Genomic DNA, 21,756 nt, shown 5'->3' with positions numbered 1-21,756 from the left:
GCACCCCGGGGCTGCGGGGCCCTGGCAGGCGGCGGCGGCGATGGAGGGGCCGGGCTGTAACGCACCGCGCGGGGCGCCAGGGACACAAAGCGGCCATACCCGCTTCTGGGGAAGAAAGGAGCCCGCCTCCTCGCAACCGCCCGGCGCGGCGGGAACCGGGCGCTGCCGGGACTTGTAGTCGGGGCGCGGGGGGGGGGGTGTGTGGGCGTGGCGGCACGGCCTCTGGACTACACTTCCCAGCGGCCCCCGCGACTCCCCCCTCACCATCCCACCCCCTCCTCAGCCCCAGGCGCGGTCACGCCGTGTTTATCGGCGCGGCCCCGCCCCGCCGCGCGAGCGGTGGCGTCACCCTCCCTCCCTCCCTCGCTTGGCGGCGCCTTGTCAGCGGGCTGAGAGCTGCTTAATATTCATGAGGCGCGGGCGCGCGGCGGCGGCGGCGGGCTCCCTCCCTCCCTCTCGGTCTCCCCTAATGGCGCTCGCGGCAGCCGGGGCGCGCGGCGGAATGCTCCCCGCTGCTACGTAACGCGGCGCCGCGCTCCGCCCGCCCACCACCCCCGGGCCGCCCAGCGGCGCTCCCAGCAGGGCGGCGGCGGCGGCGGCGGCGGCATCCCCGGCCCCGCGGGCAATGGAGCCCGCGCAGCAGCGAGCGAGAGAAGCCCCGGCGGCGGGCAGCGGGCCGGGGGAGCCGGAGAGCGGCTCCCCGGGCAGGAGGAGCCGGGCAGCGCCCGGCGCGGAGAGCAGCGTGGAGCCGTCGGGCGGCGGCGGGGGGCAGCCGGACGGCAGAGGAGTCGGCGGCCCGCGGCGGAGGCGAGGGGCGGCCGGCAGCTTCGCTCCCCCCGCGGCCGGCGGGACTCCGGCGGCCCCCGGCGGCGCCGGCAGCGCCAACTCTCTGCTCCTGCGGCGGGGGAGGCTGAAGAGGAACCTCTCCGCCGCCGCCTCCTCCTCGCCCGCCGCTGCCCCCGCCGCCGCCTCGCTGGGCACCCGCAGCCTGGACAGGAAAGCGCTGCTGCTGAAGCCGCCCCGGCAGCTGCAGCCCCTGCAGCCCCCGGAGCGGGACTGGGTGCGGCGGGACTTGCAGCGGGGCTGCGTCCACGTCTACGAGCGCCACGCGAACTGCTACCTGCGCCCGGTGCTCTGCACCCTGGAGACCACGGCGGCCGAGGTGGCCGCCCGGCTGCAGCAGCTCGCCCACCGGGGCGGCAGCGGCGTGGTGCGGGTGCTGGGCAAGGCGGGCGCGCCGCCGCAGCCCCCCCACCCCCCCGAGCCGGCGGCGGCCCCCGCCGAGGCGCCGCCCGAGCCCGCGGCCGACGGGCAGCGATCGCCGCCGGAGGAGGAGAGGCCGAGGGGCCGGCGGGGGCCGCGGAGCGGAGCGGCCGGCAGAGACTGCGGGGAAGCGGCGCGGCCCGGCCGCTTGCCGCTGGGCGGCAGCGCCGAGGAGAGCGACGGGGCCGGCGGCCGGCCGAGCCCGGCGCCCTCCGACTTGAGCCCCGCGGCGCCGCCGGCCGAGCTGTACCTGGCGGGGCCGCCGCTCTCCTGCCCGTCGCTGCTGGGGGAGCTGGGGCCGGCCGGCTCCGACACCGAGAGCTTCAGCCCCAGCGCCGAGAGCGTCTCCGACCGGCTGGATCCCTACAGCAGCGGCGGCGGCGGCGGCTCGTCCTCCTCCTCGGAGGAGCTGGAAGCGGAGCCGGTGCCCCCCGACGGGGCGCAAGCAGGTGCGGGGCCCGGCCGGGGCCCCCCCTGCCCGGGGGAGCTGCCCCCGGGGCGGGCCGCGGGGGCGCCGGCGGGCGCGGCCGGCGGGCGGGAGCTGCCGGCGGGGGCCGCGCCGCCGGGGCCGCCCGCCCTGTACGTGCAGCTCCACGGGGAGACCAGCCGGCGGCTGGAGGCCCACGAGAAGCCGCTGCAGATCCAGAACGACTACCTCTCCCAGCTGGGCTTCCGGGACCTGTGGCGGGTGCAGGAGGAGGGCATGGACTCGGAGACGGGCTGCCTCATCCGCTTCTACGCCGGTGAGCGGGGAGGGGAGGGCGGGGGGGCCCCCGGGGGCCGTCGCCTCTCACGGGGAGGGTGGCCCACGCGTGTCGCCGCGCCGGGGTGGGGCCGTGCGGCGAGGTCCCCGGCGGCGGCGGGCAGGGAAGCCGGGGGTGCGTTAGCGGCGCTCGGCAGCCGCAGGCTGCCCCCCCCCCCCCCCGCCTTCTTTTCCACGCGTGGGTCGTGGAGGTCGCTCCTCCGTGGTTTCCCGTTCCCAGCAGCGGCACTGAGCGTCCCGAGGTTAAATGAGCCTTAATCATAACCGCGTTCTGCGGTGACGCCTCGGTGCCGCTGCCGGGGGGGGGAAGGTCGGAGGGTGCCCGGGGGGTTGCGGGGTGCCGGCAGCTCCTGGTCACGGAGCCGGGGGCAAGGCGGGTGTCTTCGGCCGTGGGGGGCGGGGGGAGGTCCGCGCGGTTTTGCTCCTGAAGCGGGTTGCAACTGGGCAGGGCGCGCAGCTCCCGGAGCGGGGAACGGGGCGTTCCTGCAAACAGGATCCCGTGCTTGGCTGTCCGCGGTGGTAGCGCTTGCGATCGATTTTCCCGTTTGCGAGGGTAGGGGGGACTGCACTGAGAGACAGAGGCGGTAAGCGGGAAAAAAATAGGCAAGTGCAGGACATAGCCTTTGAAAACAGGGTAGTGCGAACCTTGATAATGAGAAGGCAGAGGCTTTTTAATGCCGCTTTGCTGTTACAACTTACAGAACAGAATTTGGGGAGTACTGGGTGGAAAAGTTAGCTCCCACGTTGTAATTATGCAACCTTCTGCAGTTTTAGAAAGGTTTAAAAATAACTTGCATGTCAGCTGAATCGGTTTGTATAAAATACTTACTGTAATCTTGAAACTCCTAGAGTTTTTACTGTCCGGCCCATCTCTCCAAGAAGGAGAAATTGTTTATTGTCCAAGTAAGCGTACGAATACCTAGTAGGTTTTCCTGTGAGGTAGGTAAATGTGGTATCCAAAGATAAGGTCCTGCTAGCAAAGTAGCAAATGCCATCCAGCCCCTTGCCGGGTTGGCAGAGCAGAGTGGTCCTTCACCGAACAGTGGGAATCCAGTGCTTGAACTCCTGAAAAATACAGAGGTTCTTCTCTGGAGTGAATTCTCCTGAATGTCAAATAAAGCCAGTAATGGTGGGGCGGGAAGGGGAGCAATACTACTAGATAAGTGCTCTTCTTTATTCAGAAGAGAATGTGGGAGTGGTGACGAGTGGACTATTCAGCTTTACTTCAGACTTCCTAGGTTGTATAATGACCCCAGCATAACGAGCCCAGAATTAGTATTTGGGATTGACAGAAATAAGTTGGATATGTTGGGGTTAGAAAGGAGCTAGAATATTTTTTTCAGGTGATGATGGTGGTCTGTGTTGTTTCGCCGCTGCGCTGTTGAGGGTGGAAGTCCGCAGGTGATGCTGGAAGGGATGTTGCTTCCTTTATTTCCAGTCCCACCATTAAATGGGGATGCACAGACATGTTTTAAAGTGGGACAGCCATATGCCTCCTTTCCTAACAGGATGTGTTCTAAAGAAAATACAATCAGAAAACGTAGCTAAGTTTTACACATAGTTAAGCCTGTTTGCATGTAGCTTTTATGCGTTAAATAATTCTGTATGTTAAAGGCAGATGTTCCAATTCTGTTTTATTTCAGTGTTGCTGACTTGAGTGCTACTGTAGCTTGTACATTTTGGACTTCCTCGTAAGAAACTACTAAACCGAAATGTATTTCTGTAAGCATACATAGGATTGAATTAATGCAAATTTCTTACGCAAGTTCTTATGCTAAGAAGTATGCCTCTGTACTTCAAAAGTGCAGTGCTTTTTGAAATCCTTATCTCTTTGAGGGGATCTGTGATCAACATCTGAAACACCTGTGATCAGGTGCTTGTAGCAGAATAGTTGCAGCATCTAATGTACTAGACCAGCCAAAAACAGCTAAGAAAATATTACTGACAGGTAATCATACTGATTTTATGTAACTGTCTTGGCAAGTTACCGCCGTGTCCTTATTTAATACATTCCCCCCACTCCAAAGATGAAAGGGAGGGAAGGAGAAACACTTAAAAAGAATACACATCAAATTAAACTGAAAGGGGGAGTGGTTTTTGGCCCCAAAGTTAGGGTGCTTTGCTTAGGAGAAGTACCTTTTTTATAAATGATCCTCCTGGATCATACCCTAAGGAAAGCTTTAAACCAGTGATTTCCTGTATGCCTGGGACTTCATTGGTTTAAGCAGCCTGGCTTGTCCCAGTGAATAGAGAACCACTAGCATCTCTATCCCTGTAATTTCCTGCGAGCTGTCTCAGTAGGATTTGGCGATCATGGTCTTGTACTGATATAAAATGGCATAAACCTAGGCTGGATTTATTGCATCGTTCCTAAAAAGAATTCTTTCACCTAATCCCCTTAGAGTGGGGAGAGAAGAAGAGAGCGCAGTGGTGACTTTAGGGCTTTTTTATTTCTGGGGAGAGACAGTTTTAAGACTGTAAGATTACTGTGCTGAAATTTAACATTACAAATTCCAAATAATGGGATGCAGCCAATGATGTTGGTGATTACGAAGGCTGGTAGTTTCTCTAGTTGTGGAACCTGGAAAATAGAGATTAAAGAAAAAATTGCCAGGAGAACTGCAGAGAATCAGGATTTTCTACTATGACAAAACATCTTTCTTAATAAGTAGTAGTCCACAAACATTCTTTAAATGAAATGTCTGTTCTTTTAATGCAGAATTCCGAATTTAAAAGCCCTCAAACCAAAATATGACGCTAGGAAGGTGAAAGTGCTTCCTGTACGTTGCCTTGTTTTGTTTCAAAATGTGGCTAGTGCATCTTTATTTTGGTATCTCTTCTTTTCTTACTTGAAGTCTGAGTGTGGCTGATTTCTTCAGTCTCTTGACTGAACATTAAACAGATAACACTATTGCTTGAAACGAAGTCACAGCTTTAAGGGTCTGATCCTACTCCTTGTAACATCAGTTTGAGCAGAATTGGACGTTAGTGACTGGTCATGCATGTCACCTTTTCTTTCTGTTGAAATCCATCTCAACAAAAGATACTGTCCTCAAAGTTTGAAATACTTAATCTCTATTTAAAAGGCTATGGTTAAACAGCTTTCTGCTGAGATATTATGTTACTGAGTTACGGAACTGTGTAAGAATCCATAGTGCAATTACAGTCATGATACTGTCGCTGGGAGATCGATTAGGTCAGACTTACTGAGCTATTCGTAAACCCATAAGAGTGGCTGTAATCCAGAAGGCTTCTTGCAAACAAGTTACAGAATTCCTTACTGCTCTGTAAAAATAATTTTTGTAAAACATAAGTTATCCCAGTGGCCTCGACTTCTCTACTTTACATGTAGAAGGACAAATAGACTAAAATACCAATCCTGTAATTTAAAAACTGAAAAGCTGCTTATTTGTTTTGAGACTTTAGATCAAAAATAAGCATGGAATTGTATGCAGTGCTGTGTTCTGGAGCATCTGCATGGCAAGGAGCATGAGTAACATGATCTTGGTCTTGAAGACTGGTTTAGTACAATGGGTGTTTGAGGCTTTTTTGTTTTACTAGTGAAAGGTGACGTTGTTTGTGATTCTGGCACTTGGCCACCATTAAATTCTCTGCTCTGTGATGTGACATAGGGCTTCTGCACCTGCTGGTGTCATCAAATGTATCACTTTTTGGTAGATGATTGCCTATAGGCAGAATATTAAGAAATGTCAGATGTAATTAGAGGTGTTAATTTTGCAACTGGCTGTCAGATTTTATTGGGGAAGAGATGCTTTTTGCTCATGTGACCTTTTAGAAAGCTGTGAGGAGAAACAAATACAGCTTTGTCTTGAAGTTCATTACAAGAAATGGTGGTCTGTCCAGTATGAAAATAAGGGTGGGAAGATCTAGTGTCAGGATCAGTTGCAGTGATCTAAGTAATTGGGTTTTTTTGGGCATTTTGTTTAGTTGTTTTATTTTATTTTATTTTATTTTTTTATTTAAGTACACTTAATAGTTGGGGTCACACTATGACTTGCAGCTGTATGGATGGAAATGTAGTTTGAGATGCTTACTCTTACATGAAAACACCGTAGGCCTGGCAGTGCTGAGCTTTGTGGAATGTGACACGTATTGAATCACTAGCTGCTTGTTGCACTACTTGAATAACTCTGTTCAGCTATTTAATACATTGGTAAACTCAATTTAAGATGACTAAGTGCCATTTAAGGGGGGGGAAAACGTGCCAAAGACAGACCTGCTTCTTAACTGAGGGTAGGAGAACAGCTGTGCTGTAAAGAGCTGCCTTTGGAGCACTGACTTAGTTCTGAAATCCAGTGTTTTATTTAACATGAAAGGAATTAATTCACATTAATGTGAATAGATTTTTTTTTTTTTTTTTTTGCAGATGTGATTGGACAGGAGAGGTCTCTGTGACCTTGTCTGAAACCAAAAGAAAAAACAGCCTCTGCCTAGGGCTGCCATGATCTTGGTTTTTCTTGTTTTTTTGTTTTTCCTGATAAGACTTCGATGTACATTCTTTTACCTCGTACTCGTTTATGTGTTGGCATCTCCTGCAAAGAGGAGTAAAACCTAAAACTTGCCACTTTGGGAAACGGCCTCGTTTCAATTACATAGTGTGTTTAAATCCAAGCGTGGTCCTTGGTGCAACCAAAGAAGTGAAATTTCTAGCCCCGTTCTGCAGGAAAGTTTAAAAAGGCTGCAGTGCCTTTTCCTTGCTCCACCTGCTCATGTGCATGGCCCTTTGCTTATCTCCTCGCTGGAATGGGATCTTTGGGAGGTAGTGGGCAGCTCTGGGGGGCTCTGAGGGCAGCTCGGCCTCTCCTCCTGCGCAGGAGGAGCCCTGCAGATAATGCTGGAATGCTGGTGAAACCGCAGCTGAGCGTTGGTATGTGACAGCTGTTCAGTACAGTGGTTTTTGCAACTTTTAAATCTGTTGTACTCCTGGCTAGCATCCATAATTTAAGTATGTGTGAAGTACCAACACAGGAAATTTCAGTGTGATGTACATCTGAGTTACTACATATACTAAATATGTGGTACCTAAATTGGTACATCCAGGAGCTGAGTTCCCTCACTGCTGCAGCATGGAATGCAGCATTCTATATTTTTTTTTCCTTTTCTCTTTATGTATTTTGCTACTACCCCTCTTTCCATATCTCACCAGCTATTTTTTTTTTTTTTTTTTTTTTGAAACTGTGCAGAAACATCCTCTTGGTGATGAAACTGCTGATATACCTAAAAGTCTTTGTGCAATTAAAACATCCATCTGTTCTGTTAGGACACTGACAGGCTGCTATGCATCTGAAGTGAAGATACTACTTAATAGTACAAAAAACCCCTCAAACATTAATTTGAAACTGTGTTAGCAAGTGGTATGTGCTTCTTTACTTCCAAAAACTACTCTGTAGTTTTGTTAAACAATATACAGAGAGGTTTCCTTTGTTAGTTAAGTGATCCTCTGGAAAAGAAGCAAGTATAAAACACTGTATCTGAGAAGGTCAGTCTGAAAAATATACGCTTACAAAATTCCATAGAATAGGAATTTAGAAATAGAAATCCTGAAGAGTGCTGCTTGTTACACTCAGCTTTTTAATTTGGAGGGAACCTGTACCTTGAATGCTTACAGCTGTATTTCTTTCTGTGTTTAAGGCGGGGTCATTTTGAATTGACTGTTTAAGCTGTTAGTAGTATCTTGATATTGGGGGGTAGAAAGAGAGAAAAAAAGAAACCAAAGACTGATTTTTTTTTTTTTTTTATTTGCCTTGGATGGTAGAAGCAAAGACACTTTGACTCAATTTTCAGTGTTTCATTATTTTGCTGCTGGTGGAATGGGGTACATTTTAGATCAGCTAAGTCTGCACGTGTACTTATTTTCAGCTTCCCTTCACTCACTTTTATTGATCTATTTTAGAACTTTTGCTCAAATGAGGAATTGCACTCCAGGAAGCTGTATGTGTGAAATAGTCCTGTAATAACTTTATTCTTTGACCCACAGAGCTGAATGTTGCATTTACCACTGAGGTTTTTATTGTAAAGTCTTTTTTTTTTTTTTTTTTTTTTTTTTTTTTTTTTTGGTGTGGATTGAAATTGAATAGACTTTGATGCTTGGAGTCAGTTGAAGTTTGTGTGGGAAAACTACTTCTAGTAAAAGGGACAGGGTGGGGTGTACTAAAGTCTTGTTTGCTTCGTAAGCTTCACTGTCTTGGCTATGTGATTTTTTCAGCTTATTTTTTTCCTTCTCAAAGATGTTTAAGAGCAATGCAACCAACCTTCGTAAACAACTAAAAAATTTTAAACTCACTGAAAAATGAATGTCTTAACTTCTTCTAGATTTGGCTCTAAGACAGGAATTCTGAAACGCTAAGCTCTTCACAAGATATATAAGAAACTTCACGGGAAGACAGTGTCTTCACTTTAAATATAATCAATAAAGTCTTGCTTATGATAATCATCTGTGAGATTGGAAACCTAAGTTAAAATTCCAACTGTATGGTAATGACAGAGTTGTGTATAGACTTGAGGTGGTTAAGCCCTGCAAATTTTATGTCAAAGTTTGTGTGAAAATTCTAGATTTTTCAGATTCATCATTCAGAAGTGCCTCATTTTATTCTTTGTGTAACTTTTGTCCTTCTGGATGGTTGAATTAGCTGCAGCATTACCTTTTTGGAGAGAATAATTTTTACATTTTTCACTCTCGCATTTGTCCAGTATGCTATGTTAACATGGATACTATTTTTCAAAAATAACTAGTGGCGAATTCCAATTGAACATTTTCCCACTGATTGCTGAAGCCATCTTAGGTATTGGAGAATTTTAAACTTAAGTCTTCTTATTTCCGATATATTTTAATTGACTCATTTTTTTTATCGTATGTGTGCGCTGTGATAAAATGTTACATGAAAAGAATAGACATCACTTCACTGCTGGGATGCATCAGCTGTCCTAACAGCACGGAGGGACGTATGTGGGTTGTGAATGACTAGCAATATTGTGTCATGCTGAAATTCTATTCTGTATTTCAGGTAGGCAAAATAAATAGTAAAACTAGTTTTCTGTTGTGTCTCTGCTGGCACACCCACTTTGGTGTTTGCAGGGTTTTTTTTAAAAAAAGCACGAGCAGTAATCACCATTTGGAGTCCACAGCTGTGGTCACCTCCTCCATACCCTCTGCCACTGTCACATAAAATCATTTAGGTAAGTAAGCTGATAGTCCAAATTCTTTATGCCAGTTGCTGCAATCAGGATTCCTCTTGCTTCCCTGTTTAGCTAACTAGTTAGTACTGACCATTTGGGTCTGATGGCAGAGACTTTCTGCTCTGTGGTTGTGGTTAAAATATGTGGAAGAATGGGAACATTGCAGAATCTCTTGGGGGCTTTTGCACATACCCCCCCCACCAGTTATTTAGGGGGCAAAAATTGTTCTTTGAAGAACACTGCATTTAAAAATGACAACTGTTAAATCAGGAAGAAAGACCCCCTGGAGTGAAGAGTCATTTAATTTCACAACATAGAATACTATTCTTTGAAGCTTTTTCTGTAGATGGGGAAGTAAAATTTCTTCCAGCTGGCTTTGACTTATTTGGAGGGATGCTGAAAATACTCATTGCCCAACTAACTGCATGTTCCTTGATTTGACAGCTAAGAATAACTATTTACATATTGATGTAAAATACTGAGTTTCAGGGGATTTTTCTCTCCAATTTTATCTAGCTTAGTTCTCGGTGTAGAAGAAAAATGAAATTGTGTAATGGAGATTTTTAAAGTTTAACTCAACATTTTTTGTGGGCCAGAGGTAAATTTGGCCCTCTGCAGGGTATTAATTGTTCATGGTCTTGTCCAATGGCAACGGGAATCTTCAAACCAAATTCACTAGGCTCTGAATTGTATTCATAATTCTCAAAACCCCATAATAGCCACTTGAACCCATTCCTCTCATCTGCAAGCACTCCAAGTGCCATGCCAACTTATTTAAATAAAGACAAAACAATGGGCCTTGGTCCAAGGGGTAACGAGGAGCTGGAATGCCTTTGAAGTTCAGGACCCTAGGCTGTAGGTGTGATTTACATAAACCTCATTATGTAATCTGAATGCAGTTTCTCTTCCTGTTTGTTCGATTTATGAAGCTTTGTGTCCGAAGAGAAAGAGATAGTAAGACCTGTAATTAAGATAAGTAGCTGGCCACTCCTTTTCTGAATGCATGCTCTGGTGAGGAGAGAAATTTAGATGCAGCATTAAGGGTAGAACAAAACCTGTGATTCAGGCATCTTCAGTTGATGAGAATATCAACTCCTTTCCTTTGAAAAAGCTGCATGCTTCTTTAAATAATAACTATGCCTAGTTCAACCTATTCTTTGCCTTAACATAAATGGTACAGAAAAGCTTAAAGTTCTTACTAGCAACGATTTTGCTTTTATGTAAGACATAGATAGTCTTTAAGCAGTTCTCATCAGTTTTAAAGCTACCTTGAAACTAGGAGGTTTGTAAATGGACAGTGAGTTTTCTGATCAGAATGGTATACAATGACATTTTGTGGTTCTTGATCAAACACTTGCACACTTGCTTTTTCTTTCTGTCTTATCCGCTCCAACCTTTTTTAAAAGCAATTAATAAGTAGTAGCACTGGATTTGTGATGAGTCCTGGAAGCAGCAGACCTAACTACATATGCAATCTACTTACTGATAAGATGACTGGTTAGATCTACCAGTGACTTATTACCAGTTATTTTACGATTATTGACTCAAATTGTAGGTGATGGAAGAATGTATTTTTCTTGCTACTGTGTGTTGATAAGTGGGACAGCCAGACCCCTAGGGGACAACAGTCTCCATTAGCAGTCATTTTATTTATGAAACTTAATTATGTCTGAGACAACCTAATACTGTATGTCACTATTGGCTTTCTGCATCTACATAGATTTGCTTTCATGCAATAAAGCTTGCCTGTTGGAATAAAAAAGTTAATGACAAAAACTGTTATGAATGAAGTGGTGGAACACCTGGAAGAAGGCTAGTGTGTATAACGAAGGTACTGCAGTGAGCAGTCTAGGAGCTCTTGGTTTCTTCTGGTACCGGCTACAAATATAAAGGCAAGATAGCTTGCAGGTTGCAAATGGGATGTTTCTCAAAGTGAAGTTAATCACATACGTGTGGGAGATGCAAATTAACGTTTCAGAAATACCAACAGGAGCTTGTTGAAAGCCGTGTAATATGTAATTATACAAAAGTGTTTTTTTTCCCTGTTCCAGTCCTGGAGTTAGGGATTTTTAATTCGCTGTCTTGGTAAAAGTGTGGAGCTCATATTGTGGTTGTGTGGATTAAAATTTCAATGGTTAGAAGTAGACCTGAGTTAATGTTCTTTCAGGAGCAAGCAGTTAACTTTTTTGATTTGGGTGTCTTAGCTAATAAAAGAAAGGACTGGCTGAAAATGGGAATCGGAACTCTTTGAAGTATCTAAGTTCTGTGAAGTGGCTATGGATGTGTCTTATTCTTTTTTTTTTTTGGTGGCATGAAAATCATGTCTCTGGTCTGTATCAACCAACATAGAACCTGTAGTCTGTGTATTCCCTTTGAATAAACCCAAGATTAATGTGATACCTTTCAGACCATTAAATACAGAAAGTGATTCCATCTCATAACTTTGAGAAGAATGGTATCATCTGTATTAATTCCCTTTAAGATTAGACTATAGCACTGAGAACTGCTTGGTTTGTCTCTTTAATCTTCTTATTCAAATGACAACTTTAATTCCTGCTAATACAAGAAGAGTAAGTTATTTTACTTCACTTTGCATATTCCATTTACATTCCAAGTGTCTCATGTAAGCAAAATGTTTCAGAATGTTTATTTTCTGAATCCGTGTGATAAAAGATCCTAGTTTATTTTGCCACGTCTGGCTTTTTCCTTTCATTTTTCCTAGAACGAAAATATGTTGGTCGATATTGCTAGATACAATAGTTCAAAGATTAAGACATTTTGGAGCCTGCACTGGACTAAGTCATATTCCTTCTGTCAGTATCAGAATAAGTGTTTCTCTGGAGAAAATGGTCTACTAGAGCCTGGAGTGTATATTATATTTAATTTGCAGCACTGAGTGGGGTGCGATCCTTTGTATAGTGCTCCACTGGAGTGTGAGCAGTTTCAGCACCTCATGCGGCTTCAATTTTGTGTTAGTAGGAGGTATATTTTGAGTTCCTGGCAAATAACTGATATTACTTACGCTGTGGAATGCAAATTTGTCACCTTAGTTGTTAACAGCACTGTCTTGAGACTGTCAGCAGATTGCAAAGCATAGATCAACTGTAGATCCTTTTTGCTTAGAATATGCAGCTAAGCTTTTTTCCTTTTTTCTTTAATTTTTTTCACTTCCATCCCTTTTTTCCAGAAAGTTGCAGCACAGAAAAATAAATACGCAAAATTCTCTTCGGCAAGTCACAGCACATAGCTACAACAAGTTGTTGTCTGTGTGTAACAGTGTAGGATCAGGCAATGATGTAGTCAAGAGATAAAAAGAGCAGAACCTTAAAGGGGTTTACGGTGTATTGTACCTTTTATATTACAGAAACAAACATGTGATAAGTTTTAGGGTTGTTTTTTGTTTAAATAAAAAATTCTGTGTCACATGTATGTTCTTTACCCAGCAGTGCATCTCTTGAAAATAGAGGATTTTAAGAGGCAAAGGTTGTGGTCTGCATAATGTTCTCAAAGTGCTTGTCTATAAGGAGAATTTGTAAACTGATTAGCCTTTCTTCTTTCTTTCATAATCTGGCATAGTAAGAATTATGGCTGACAGTAGAATAGTTCATGCTATTACAGCCTTTGAACCTAAAATTGGATGTCCTGAATCTGTAGTGTTAGACTGTTTGTAAACAGTAGTGCTACATGTGGCACATCCGTAAGGCTTATGCTTTTTAGGAATGTGTACAGCAAACATGGAGGAGATTCAGCATTTGGCACTGCTCTCTTGCTTGCTGTCACCAGCTAAGATAGGCACGATCGACTGGTCAAGTTAAAAAAAAAAATGCAGTTAGCAATCATTGTCCTTTCTGAATTGTGAAGAAAGGTACTGCTAAGGAACACGGAACCATGGAAGCCTAGTCTCCTCTTGTAGCCCTGAAAAAGGATGCATTCCAGGTAAGCAGGTTGTGGGAGCTTGGTGTGCAGACTTCTGTCCAGGAGAGGATTACATAGGTGTACTCGTCACTGGTAAATGCAAGAGCAGCTGTAATTCTGATAGGGGTGTGCTGTTCTTATGCCTATACGTTGTCTTCATTCTGTGAGGTTCTTAACCATATTGCGCTTAAAGAATTGGTGAATTGCCTTTCCAGACGTGGTATTGTTACTTTAAGTTTGTTTGGATGCTATGCATAGTGGCAAGACTTAATCAGAGATGTTACTTGACACTCTCTTCAAGAGGCCCTTTGGCCACTGTGCCTTGGCATTCTATGGGGTTTTTTGTTGCACTGGCTTTTTTCACATTGAGGTTTCACTTTTGCTTAGCTCTTCACTGCTCGTATCCACTATTTTTTTAAACACATAGGGCATGTATTCGGTTGAAAATCCTTTGAGCCCTTCTCCAGGGACATGGCTATACTGCTTTGCAGCACAATGCGTAGTTCAAAGATGGTTGAAGACTCATGTCTAACCTTCATACCTAATGTAGATGCTCTCTGTACTAAAGCAAGTGCTGTGGCATGAAGTTAATATCCACTAACCTTTTCATAGCAGAAGTATCTGAATGTAGCAGTGTCTTCATCCACAGTAGCAGGGAAATAGCGCAATATCCGTATTTCCCTAATGAAAGATTAGGCAAAACTTGTCTTATCATTTATACATAAACATCCAATTTTGTCTTTTCTGTTTCTCTTGAGCATTTGCTTCTTGGCACTGGAGTTACTGTTGTCCTTTTGGCAATTTATGCTTAGGAGAACGTAGCCCTGTGGGTCTGTCGGCAGGCAGGCATGCCGGGCTTCTTTGCTTTGAATGGGAATACTTGTTTGCTTCCCTTCATGTTAGCGAAAAGCATGACAGTAGCTAGTTATTGGTCTCATTAAGCCATGCTGGCATGGCCACTAATCTGAGCGTTTCGCTATGGTTTGAATTGATGGAGGGTTGTCACCTTTCTGGCAAGGCACAAGGATGAGGCGTTGGTATCAGTAGTGGTGTCACATGTTCCTGAATTGTCAGCAGGGTAGCTGAGCTGTAAAAATTAGTATAATGTGCTGTGGGTCACTTTAATCTCTCCTGCTCTTTGCTTTTCTCACCCTATCAATTTTCTTGTGTGTACATGAGGCTCTTGAGAGATTTGGTGAGCAGCAGAGTCCTCAGTAAGAGGAAGCTGCTTTGATTTTGTTTCCTAATGACCTGTAAGGTGAATTGCTGAGTGCATTCGTTCCTTGCTAGTTATAAAGTGAGGGAAGGTAGGACATGATTGGAAAAAAGTAGAGGTCTTGTCATCTCACAGTTTGCTGGCTGTAGCTACTCTTATTAATGTGTGTGCTTTATTTTTTTACTGAAGGCAGTTGAAATGCAGAGAGGATTTGAATGCTGACCTGTGGGTGCATCTGATCAGGGGTTGAAGGTACTGAGGTAAATACAGTTGTATCTTGCTTGCAAGTGTCATGAGTTTCCTGGTGAATGAAGAGCAAAGGTAAAAAAAAAAAAAAAAAGTGTTAATGCAGTATGGTTTGTCTCAGACTAGCTGGCGAAGACTCTTGTGTGCAGGTAAAGCAGTGCTCTGCCACCATCACCAGCTCTGGGCAGAAGCGTGGTGGTGACATCGCCCCGAGGAGAGGGAGGAGGTTAGTCCGAGTCACTGGGGCTGCTTGTTCTGTACAGGCACTCGGGAAAGGGTTTCTTTCGTATGCTGTCTAATAGATTCAGCCTTTTATTTTATAATATAATTAAATAACCAAGCCTTTGTGAGGCTCCTGAATTCCTTTAATTTAGCGGCAGCACAGAAGCTGAATTCAGAGCATTCATGGGTCTGTACTATCTCCCTGACTACTTGCCAGGTCTATTCATGCTGTTCTGAGTGCAGGAAGTTCTCACATTCATTCAGGGGTGGGGGGGGGTTGGGGGGTGGGAGGCGTTGTGTGGTTGGCTTTTTTTTTTTTTTTTTTTCAAGCAAGGGAAATGGTTATAAGGAAAATTCTTCAGCGATTCCATGGGACCAATTTACCAACTGTTAATCTGTGAGTAAATAATGGGAACAGTTTATACACTTGGCAGCTCTTGAGAAAGAGCATAGAATCATGAGAAGTTCACAGTCCACAGCTCTAAGATAGCTGAATACTTTGGTATGTTAGGATTTGTCTGAACAGGGATAGACCAGTACTTTTTTGTTAGCATGTGTAATCTTATGTATTCTGAAGTACTGAGTTTGTTGAGGAAGACTTTACTCTGGTATGTGGTAGCTGGCTGCTTAACTTGCTCAGGTTAAATAATTCTTTCTCTACTCGAGTTTTAATGCACTGTGTTTGCTGTTTTTTACAGGCTATTACTAATGCTCTCTCAAGGAGGGGATGAGGAAGTGTATTTGCTGCCTGGTGAAGAGGGAAGCTGGTAGCAGTGACTTTCCTTTGGTTCAAGGAAAAGGTAGAGATAGAGGGGACAACAAGGTAGAACAAAACTGAGAAAGCAATGACTAAGTAACAGCCAGTGGGCAGGAAGTACGAAACACTTTGCAAATTTAAGCATTCATTTCACTTCCCAGGAACTGTCCCACATCTCTAATCTGTGGTATCTAATCTTTATAACTGGATACCACAGTGATAGACATAATTGACATGTGTAAAGTACATAGGAGAAAAGAAAGTGACTTCTCAGTGTGGGTTTTGTGCTGGTACAACTGACACGTTGTGGGAACTATGCAGCTATCTAGGCTGAGTATAGCAGGTATTGGACAAGTTGTATTTTCTCCCAGAGAAACAGAATTGAGGTAGTACAGACTTTCCTGCAGAGGTGGTGGCCACTTGCAAACTTCTGTCTCTGGAACCTCTCTTGCAAAATGGAAAGAGGAGTGCTTGACAGAACAGTGGGTATACACCATTTGGTAACTGAGTGAGCAGAAAAGTCCATAGCTGAAAACCTTTTTATGTAGTCAGGGTGAGCTATATCTAACATGTTCCATCTAGAAACTGCATTGGAGGTGGAAATCCCAAAGTTCATGTCTCCGGCTCATAGGATGTGCTGAAGTACATGTTTTTATGCTGGGGCATAAAGGTTGCAAGCCAATGTACCCTTACAAATAATATTTTAAACTTAGATTACCTTAAGGCTAAGTAATCAGCTTTATAACATTCCACCTTTACTGGGATCCTGGTGTGTGTAGAACTTAATGATTCCCCTTCTATGAGACTTAATTTACTACTGTGATGTTGTTGTACAGCTTCCTGTTTCCTGAAAACTGAAAGGGGTTTTTAAGTTGCATTCCTTTCCTTTGTAGTTTCTATAAGGAAAAACATTGCTCTTACACTCTGACAATGAATATTTGGGTTATTTTTGCCCTTTCCTCTTTCCATCCTCTAGCTTGCAAGTTTTAGAGATCAGTCTGAATTCCTCTTCATGAGATGAAGTGTTGTGAATTAAGTAGTTTTCTTAAGGTGCTGAAGTTTCTGGAATCGCGGTCTGTTAAGAACATTTACATATGGATTATGGCACATGTTGCCACACGTGCAGCTGTGTGAAAGTAATGCCAAATGTCTGGATTGTTCTAGCAAAAACAAGGAAACAAGGAGTGTAAAATTACTGCTGTTAGATGGCTTCTTCATATTGCTAATTTTTTTCTTTACTTTAGAACTACGAGTTTTGATTTCTGTTTTATATTACAAGTAATGGTGCTGAATATCTATGACAGCTTTTTCATTTTAAAACAGCTTACCATTTTATGCTATAAAAGTACTGTGACAGCTTTGCTTTTTACAGATTTATATTAAAAATCTTCTGCTTGCCTGTATGTATAAAATTATATATTATATGTAAGTTTTTAATCTCCTGAGAATTTAGAAGGCCATTACTTATTTCGTGAACCCAATTTAATGACAAGGCTAAAAAGTGCATGGAAGCACACATTTCCTTCACGGTTGGTTTTCTGGTATTTTTTTAACAGCTTGTGAAAGTTTTTAGCAGAACAAAGATAAATAGCATCAGCTATTCGACACGCTCTCAAGTAGTGGAGGAGGGTAGTATGTCAGTTGAGAGAAGGGTTTATAAGTTAAAACTCCTGTTGCCAGGCAGCCCAAGAAATGAGTTGGCATCACTTGGAAATGAGAGCAAATTATGGGTTGATGTTGGAGCAGAGTGGACAGTGGAGAAATAGAGAAAATGAAGAGGAACTTAACTGTTTTTAAATCAGCTTGTTTCTGCTTCCAGAATACAAAATATTAAAGAGAAGGTAACTATCTTTGAAAGTCTAACTATATTATGAGTAAGAAGAGACCTGGGCTACATTGGAAGTGTAATTCCTTTCCTTTTTTAATTATTACATCATGTTGTGGTGAGTTAATGACTGCTGTTACAAAATGGGGTGTTGGAATACATGTAATTATACTATTGCTCCTCCTAGCTGTGAGAGTTGTGAGTAGATGAATGCTCAAGTCACCCTTTCTCCTGTAATGCCAAGTCTTTTTGTTTAGTTTCTGGCTTATATAAGCAAGTTGAGCATTTGCCACAAGGTGCTCTGTGCAGGATACTACCACCTTGAAGGACCAGCCTCCATAGGATTGTGTTGTTCCCTCTGCCACTGTAATCTGGTATTAGGGACCCATCACCCGGGTAAACTAGCCAGTTACTGTGTGGATGAGCTTTATATATAAAAATGTCTTGTTTTTTAATGAAAGCTACTTCTTACATGTCTCCTTTCCCTGCCATCAGTGGTGTAGGATTTGCTCTGTTGAAACATATGCCTTTGTAAGATTAAACTTGTCAGTGTGTGTGTGTGTGTGTGTGTTTTTAGCAGGATGTTCTAAGATAGTAATTAATGCTGTAGCCATCATGTGAATGGAAAGTATTTCTGCAAACATGTCTATATATCTAGATACTTAAGAGGATAAAATTAGCCTTTGGAATTTCCCTCTGGTCCTGTTTAACTTAGTCAACTCTTAGACACACTTTTATTATGGTAATAATGGTTATCTGCCATTGTTTTATTTTTAATGTCAACATTGCACTGTCCTTTGCAAGAGCGTAATATGCAAGCCAGTAGCAGTTGGTGCAAATCAGGACAGTCAGATGGAGGTTATGTTGTTATCTTCTGTCATCTGGCAAGTTTCCATAATTCCTTCAGTTCATTTGTGAGTTTAAAAACTACTGTAGTTGTGTTGCACCTTTCTTGAAAATGTTTTAATATTTCTATTTCAAACTGTGAAAGTTGGAAAGTACAGTATTACAGGTGTGTGTGTATATATATTCATTCACTGGTCTTCAGTGTTTGCATTTTACAGTGAGTATAAAAGACACTGATTTAGCTGGAGCTCTAACTTCTCCTAGGATTCTTGTGTCCATATAGGATAAAACTTAAATATAATCTTACTGATACAGCAGTGCTGTGTTCTTCTTTTGGTCTACATATTTTTTTTGGGGGAAAAAAAACCTTGTGTGGGCAACGCTAGTTGCACTATGTCATCTGCTTTTATTTTTTTAAAAATTATGTTTAACTTTTGCTTAAGTGTTTTTAGACAAGAAATTATTTGGGAAAGCTTTGGGCTAGATGGCGAAATTTGTGGCTCTTGGTCCGTTCCCCTCCATATTGCTGAAAATGGCGAGCAACATTGTTTTAGCACACTTTTCTTCCATACTTCTGATCTTAAAACTACGGGGGGAAAAGGTGAATTGCTTCTTTTCCCTTTCATTTTGTTATTTTGTCTCTAGTAGTAAGCTTTCCTCAAAATAAAAAAGAGGTAGTGCTATATTCTTGAGCAGTTGAATAGTAGAAAAAATGAGGTGACAAGGTAGTGCTTTTTTGATGGCTGCCTATGAAAGAGGAAACATGATGGTTTGACAGAGCAGTGGCAGCCACAAGCAAGGTATATTCCAGATGGCATTGCTAAAGCGTGTGATGAGCAAATAGTCTCTCTAGGCTATACATGCTGTTCAACTTTACTGCAAACATAAGCACTGAAATCCGGTGTCCCAAGGGTGCTGGAGTGCAAAGTTCATTCTGTACTGAAGCTTTTCACCCAACATGTCTGTGATGTGTCTTTCTGCATCAAGCATGAGGATTCCTGCAAGTCACAGGAATGCTATCAGGAAGCTAGCTTCCTTGCTGCATGTAAAAAGGAGGAAGACCTGTAGTAGAAGTATGTTAGTCCTCATCTGACTTGCCCTTTGCAAGCAGTATTTGCATGGAGGGGGTGTCCTTGTGTCACGTTCAGTGCCTGTTGAATTTCTGCTCCTGCTGCCCCTGAGCCTTCCCCAGGCTCCTCCTGGCTGGGGTTTGCTGTATTCAGAAACCTCTGCACTCGTGTCCTTCTGTTGGGAGTTCTGTCTTGGAAATGGGGGGGGTAAATGCTTGTGAGGTGGTGATTTTTCTTTCCTCCCCGCCTCACTGTGGTGTGATTCCAACACGATGGAAAGTCATGAGAGCAGCAGCCTTTTGGTTTCTGAGTGTGCAAGTGGGCAGTGCTGCAAGCAGCAGCAGTCACCTATCTTCCAAGGAAACCTGCCAGCAAATTGTCTGGGCATTATGCCGTGGTGCTGCACGTTTGTCTGAAGCAGTCAAGCCTTCTTCCTTTTTATCTGATGTCTGTCCAGAGCTGCATATGGATTGTGAGTATTAACACAGATGTTTGATGTGGCCCTGATGTTGGAACTTAAAACTGTTTGCATTAGCAAGTCGCTAGGGTAGATTATCTAAAACTTCAGTGGCTGCAAACCTCTTGCTTTAATAGAACCTCCTGTTAGCTTCTTATTCATTGTGTGATTAGTTGGAAGAAATCATTGGAGTGCTTTTCCAGAGTCTTAACTGCTGTGGAATCGAGTTGTTGCTTGAAGGACTCAGGCCTTCCTTCACTTCTGCCTGAAAAAAAATTTAGATTTGGGAATTTAAAGATTCTAAATGTAAAATTTAGATGAAAAAAGGGAGGAGGTGGGAGAGGTTTGAAAGGCAGAAATTGGTTCAGGTTCCTAATAAAGTAGAAAGAAAATAAGTCTTATTTAAGCTTTATTTATGCTTAGCTTCGTAACAGTCTAGGTAAACACTACTGATCAAGTATGTTATTCTAATTTTTGTGCACTTTAAACCTTAATCAGACTTCAGAGCGTTGCTTTCAAGCTCAGAGGCAATTATCTAGATTACTGAGATTAAATATTTGTGATTGTTGGAGTTTTACCGCAGCTTTTTTTGGCTGTGAGTACTTTCTACTGCAGAAGGAAAAAAATGCAGTCATAGGCAAAGGCATTGCTGTTTTCGTGGTTTTAGGGGCAGACAAGGGGGGCTGCAGAGAGCAAATACAAAATTTTATGAGGGGAGGAGGTGGTGTGGGCTGCTCTGCCATCTTGATTATCGTATTGTCTGTTAAAAATTATTAATTTTTAATTAAATGGAAGATCACCCTTTTTAAAATAATGCAGCTTGCTTTGCAGCAAGGGAAGTGTTCTTGATTGTTGTTGTGGTGGGTGTGGGTTTTTTTTTTTGTTTGGTTTGTTTTGTTTGGTGTTTGTTTTTTTTTTTTTTTTTCCAGTTGTTTCTGAAGAGATCTTATGTGCTATCCTGAACCACTGCTCTTGGTGGCTCTGGGGAGACTGTCACTGTTTGCACAGCTTCAGGGAAATCTGACCTTTGAGTGCCAAAGGGCTGGTCTGGGCTGAAGGAGAATGAAATCTGTTTCCTTTCAGGGGATTTCTGTACTGAAACAGCGCTGTTACATTTCATCTAGAAAACTTCTTGAGGCAGCTGCTTTCCTAAGACCTGGATCTGGTGGGGCTTTTTGCTCAACTCTTCTGAATATTGATTAAAAGGAGAATGCACTGTCTGGTGCTTACTAGGCTGCTGGGCCATGATTAAGTAGAACGTATGTGATCTGTGACTTGAAGAATCTTGTTATTGTTTGTTATTTCTTTCAGCCCACAGAAATACACGGGGATGGGATAAGCCTTCTGAAAGAGGGATCTTGCTTTGTCTTAGTGGCTGTATGTGGTGATGCTGGCTTGGTTTTTACTGTGGTGGTGTATGATCAATTCTGTGCTCTGTTAGCAGAGTCTTTTTTCCTCCCTGCTGTGGACTAATATGCAGCATTTTTTTTCCCAAATTGGCCAGACTTTATAAAGAATGATAGCAGAAGTTTGTATCAAGGAATTATTTTTTCTTTTTTTCCTTTTCATTATTCCTTATCTTCAGTTGCAGTAACAAGACATTGCTTTGGAATTGCCTAGAAGTGGTACCTGTTGTTGAGCTTGTAAGATCAACTGTACCATGTTTGCATGGGCCTGATGCTGCTCACTCGGGCATGCCACTTACAGGGCTGCCTTCCATTAGCAGATTCTTCCATCCTAATGTCTGTAAGACCCTGATTCTGAAAAGCCTGTTTTGGGGGCTCAGATGTGTCATGTTCAGGCTCCTTCACCTTTTTTAATTTTAATGTGTGGATGCTGAAAAAAGACAAGTTATATGCAGTTCAGTGACTAGCTCTTGTAGGGATACAAAAGGACAAAGCTAGAATACAAAATTCATAGTATCTTTGCTTCTTGAAGTTTTGTGACCCTTCTGTCAGCTAGACTTTTTTTGTACAGGA

General features: G+C 43.8%; 1 protein-coding gene across 2 annotated transcripts in view; it reads left to right on the top strand.

Moving 5' to 3' along the window:
- Positions 1-511: 511 nt before the first annotated feature.
- The window catches only part of PHLPP1 (PH domain and leucine rich repeat protein phosphatase 1), a 142,844-nt gene continuing 121,599 nt past the window's right edge, over positions 512-21,756 (top strand). The window contains exon 1 of one of the 2 annotated variants that reach the window (XM_042806717.1): positions 512-2,006. In XM_042806717.1, the coding sequence (XP_042662651.1) occupies positions 626-2,006 (1,381 nt within the window). In that variant the 5' untranslated portion in view covers positions 512-625. Of the gene's footprint in view, positions 2,007-15,603; positions 15,623-21,756 lie in introns of those variants that run through there. The other variant, XM_032991914.2, reaches the window with a different exon arrangement.

This window comes from Tyto alba, unplaced genomic scaffold (genome assembly GCF_018691265.1).
Source record: "Tyto alba isolate M040663 unplaced genomic scaffold, T.alba_DEE_v4.0 Super-Scaffold_48, whole genome shotgun sequence".
In the NCBI taxonomy this organism is placed as follows: domain Eukaryota; kingdom Metazoa; phylum Chordata; class Aves; order Strigiformes; family Tytonidae; genus Tyto; species Tyto alba.
This window is presented reverse-complemented; position numbering and strand designations above follow the sequence as displayed.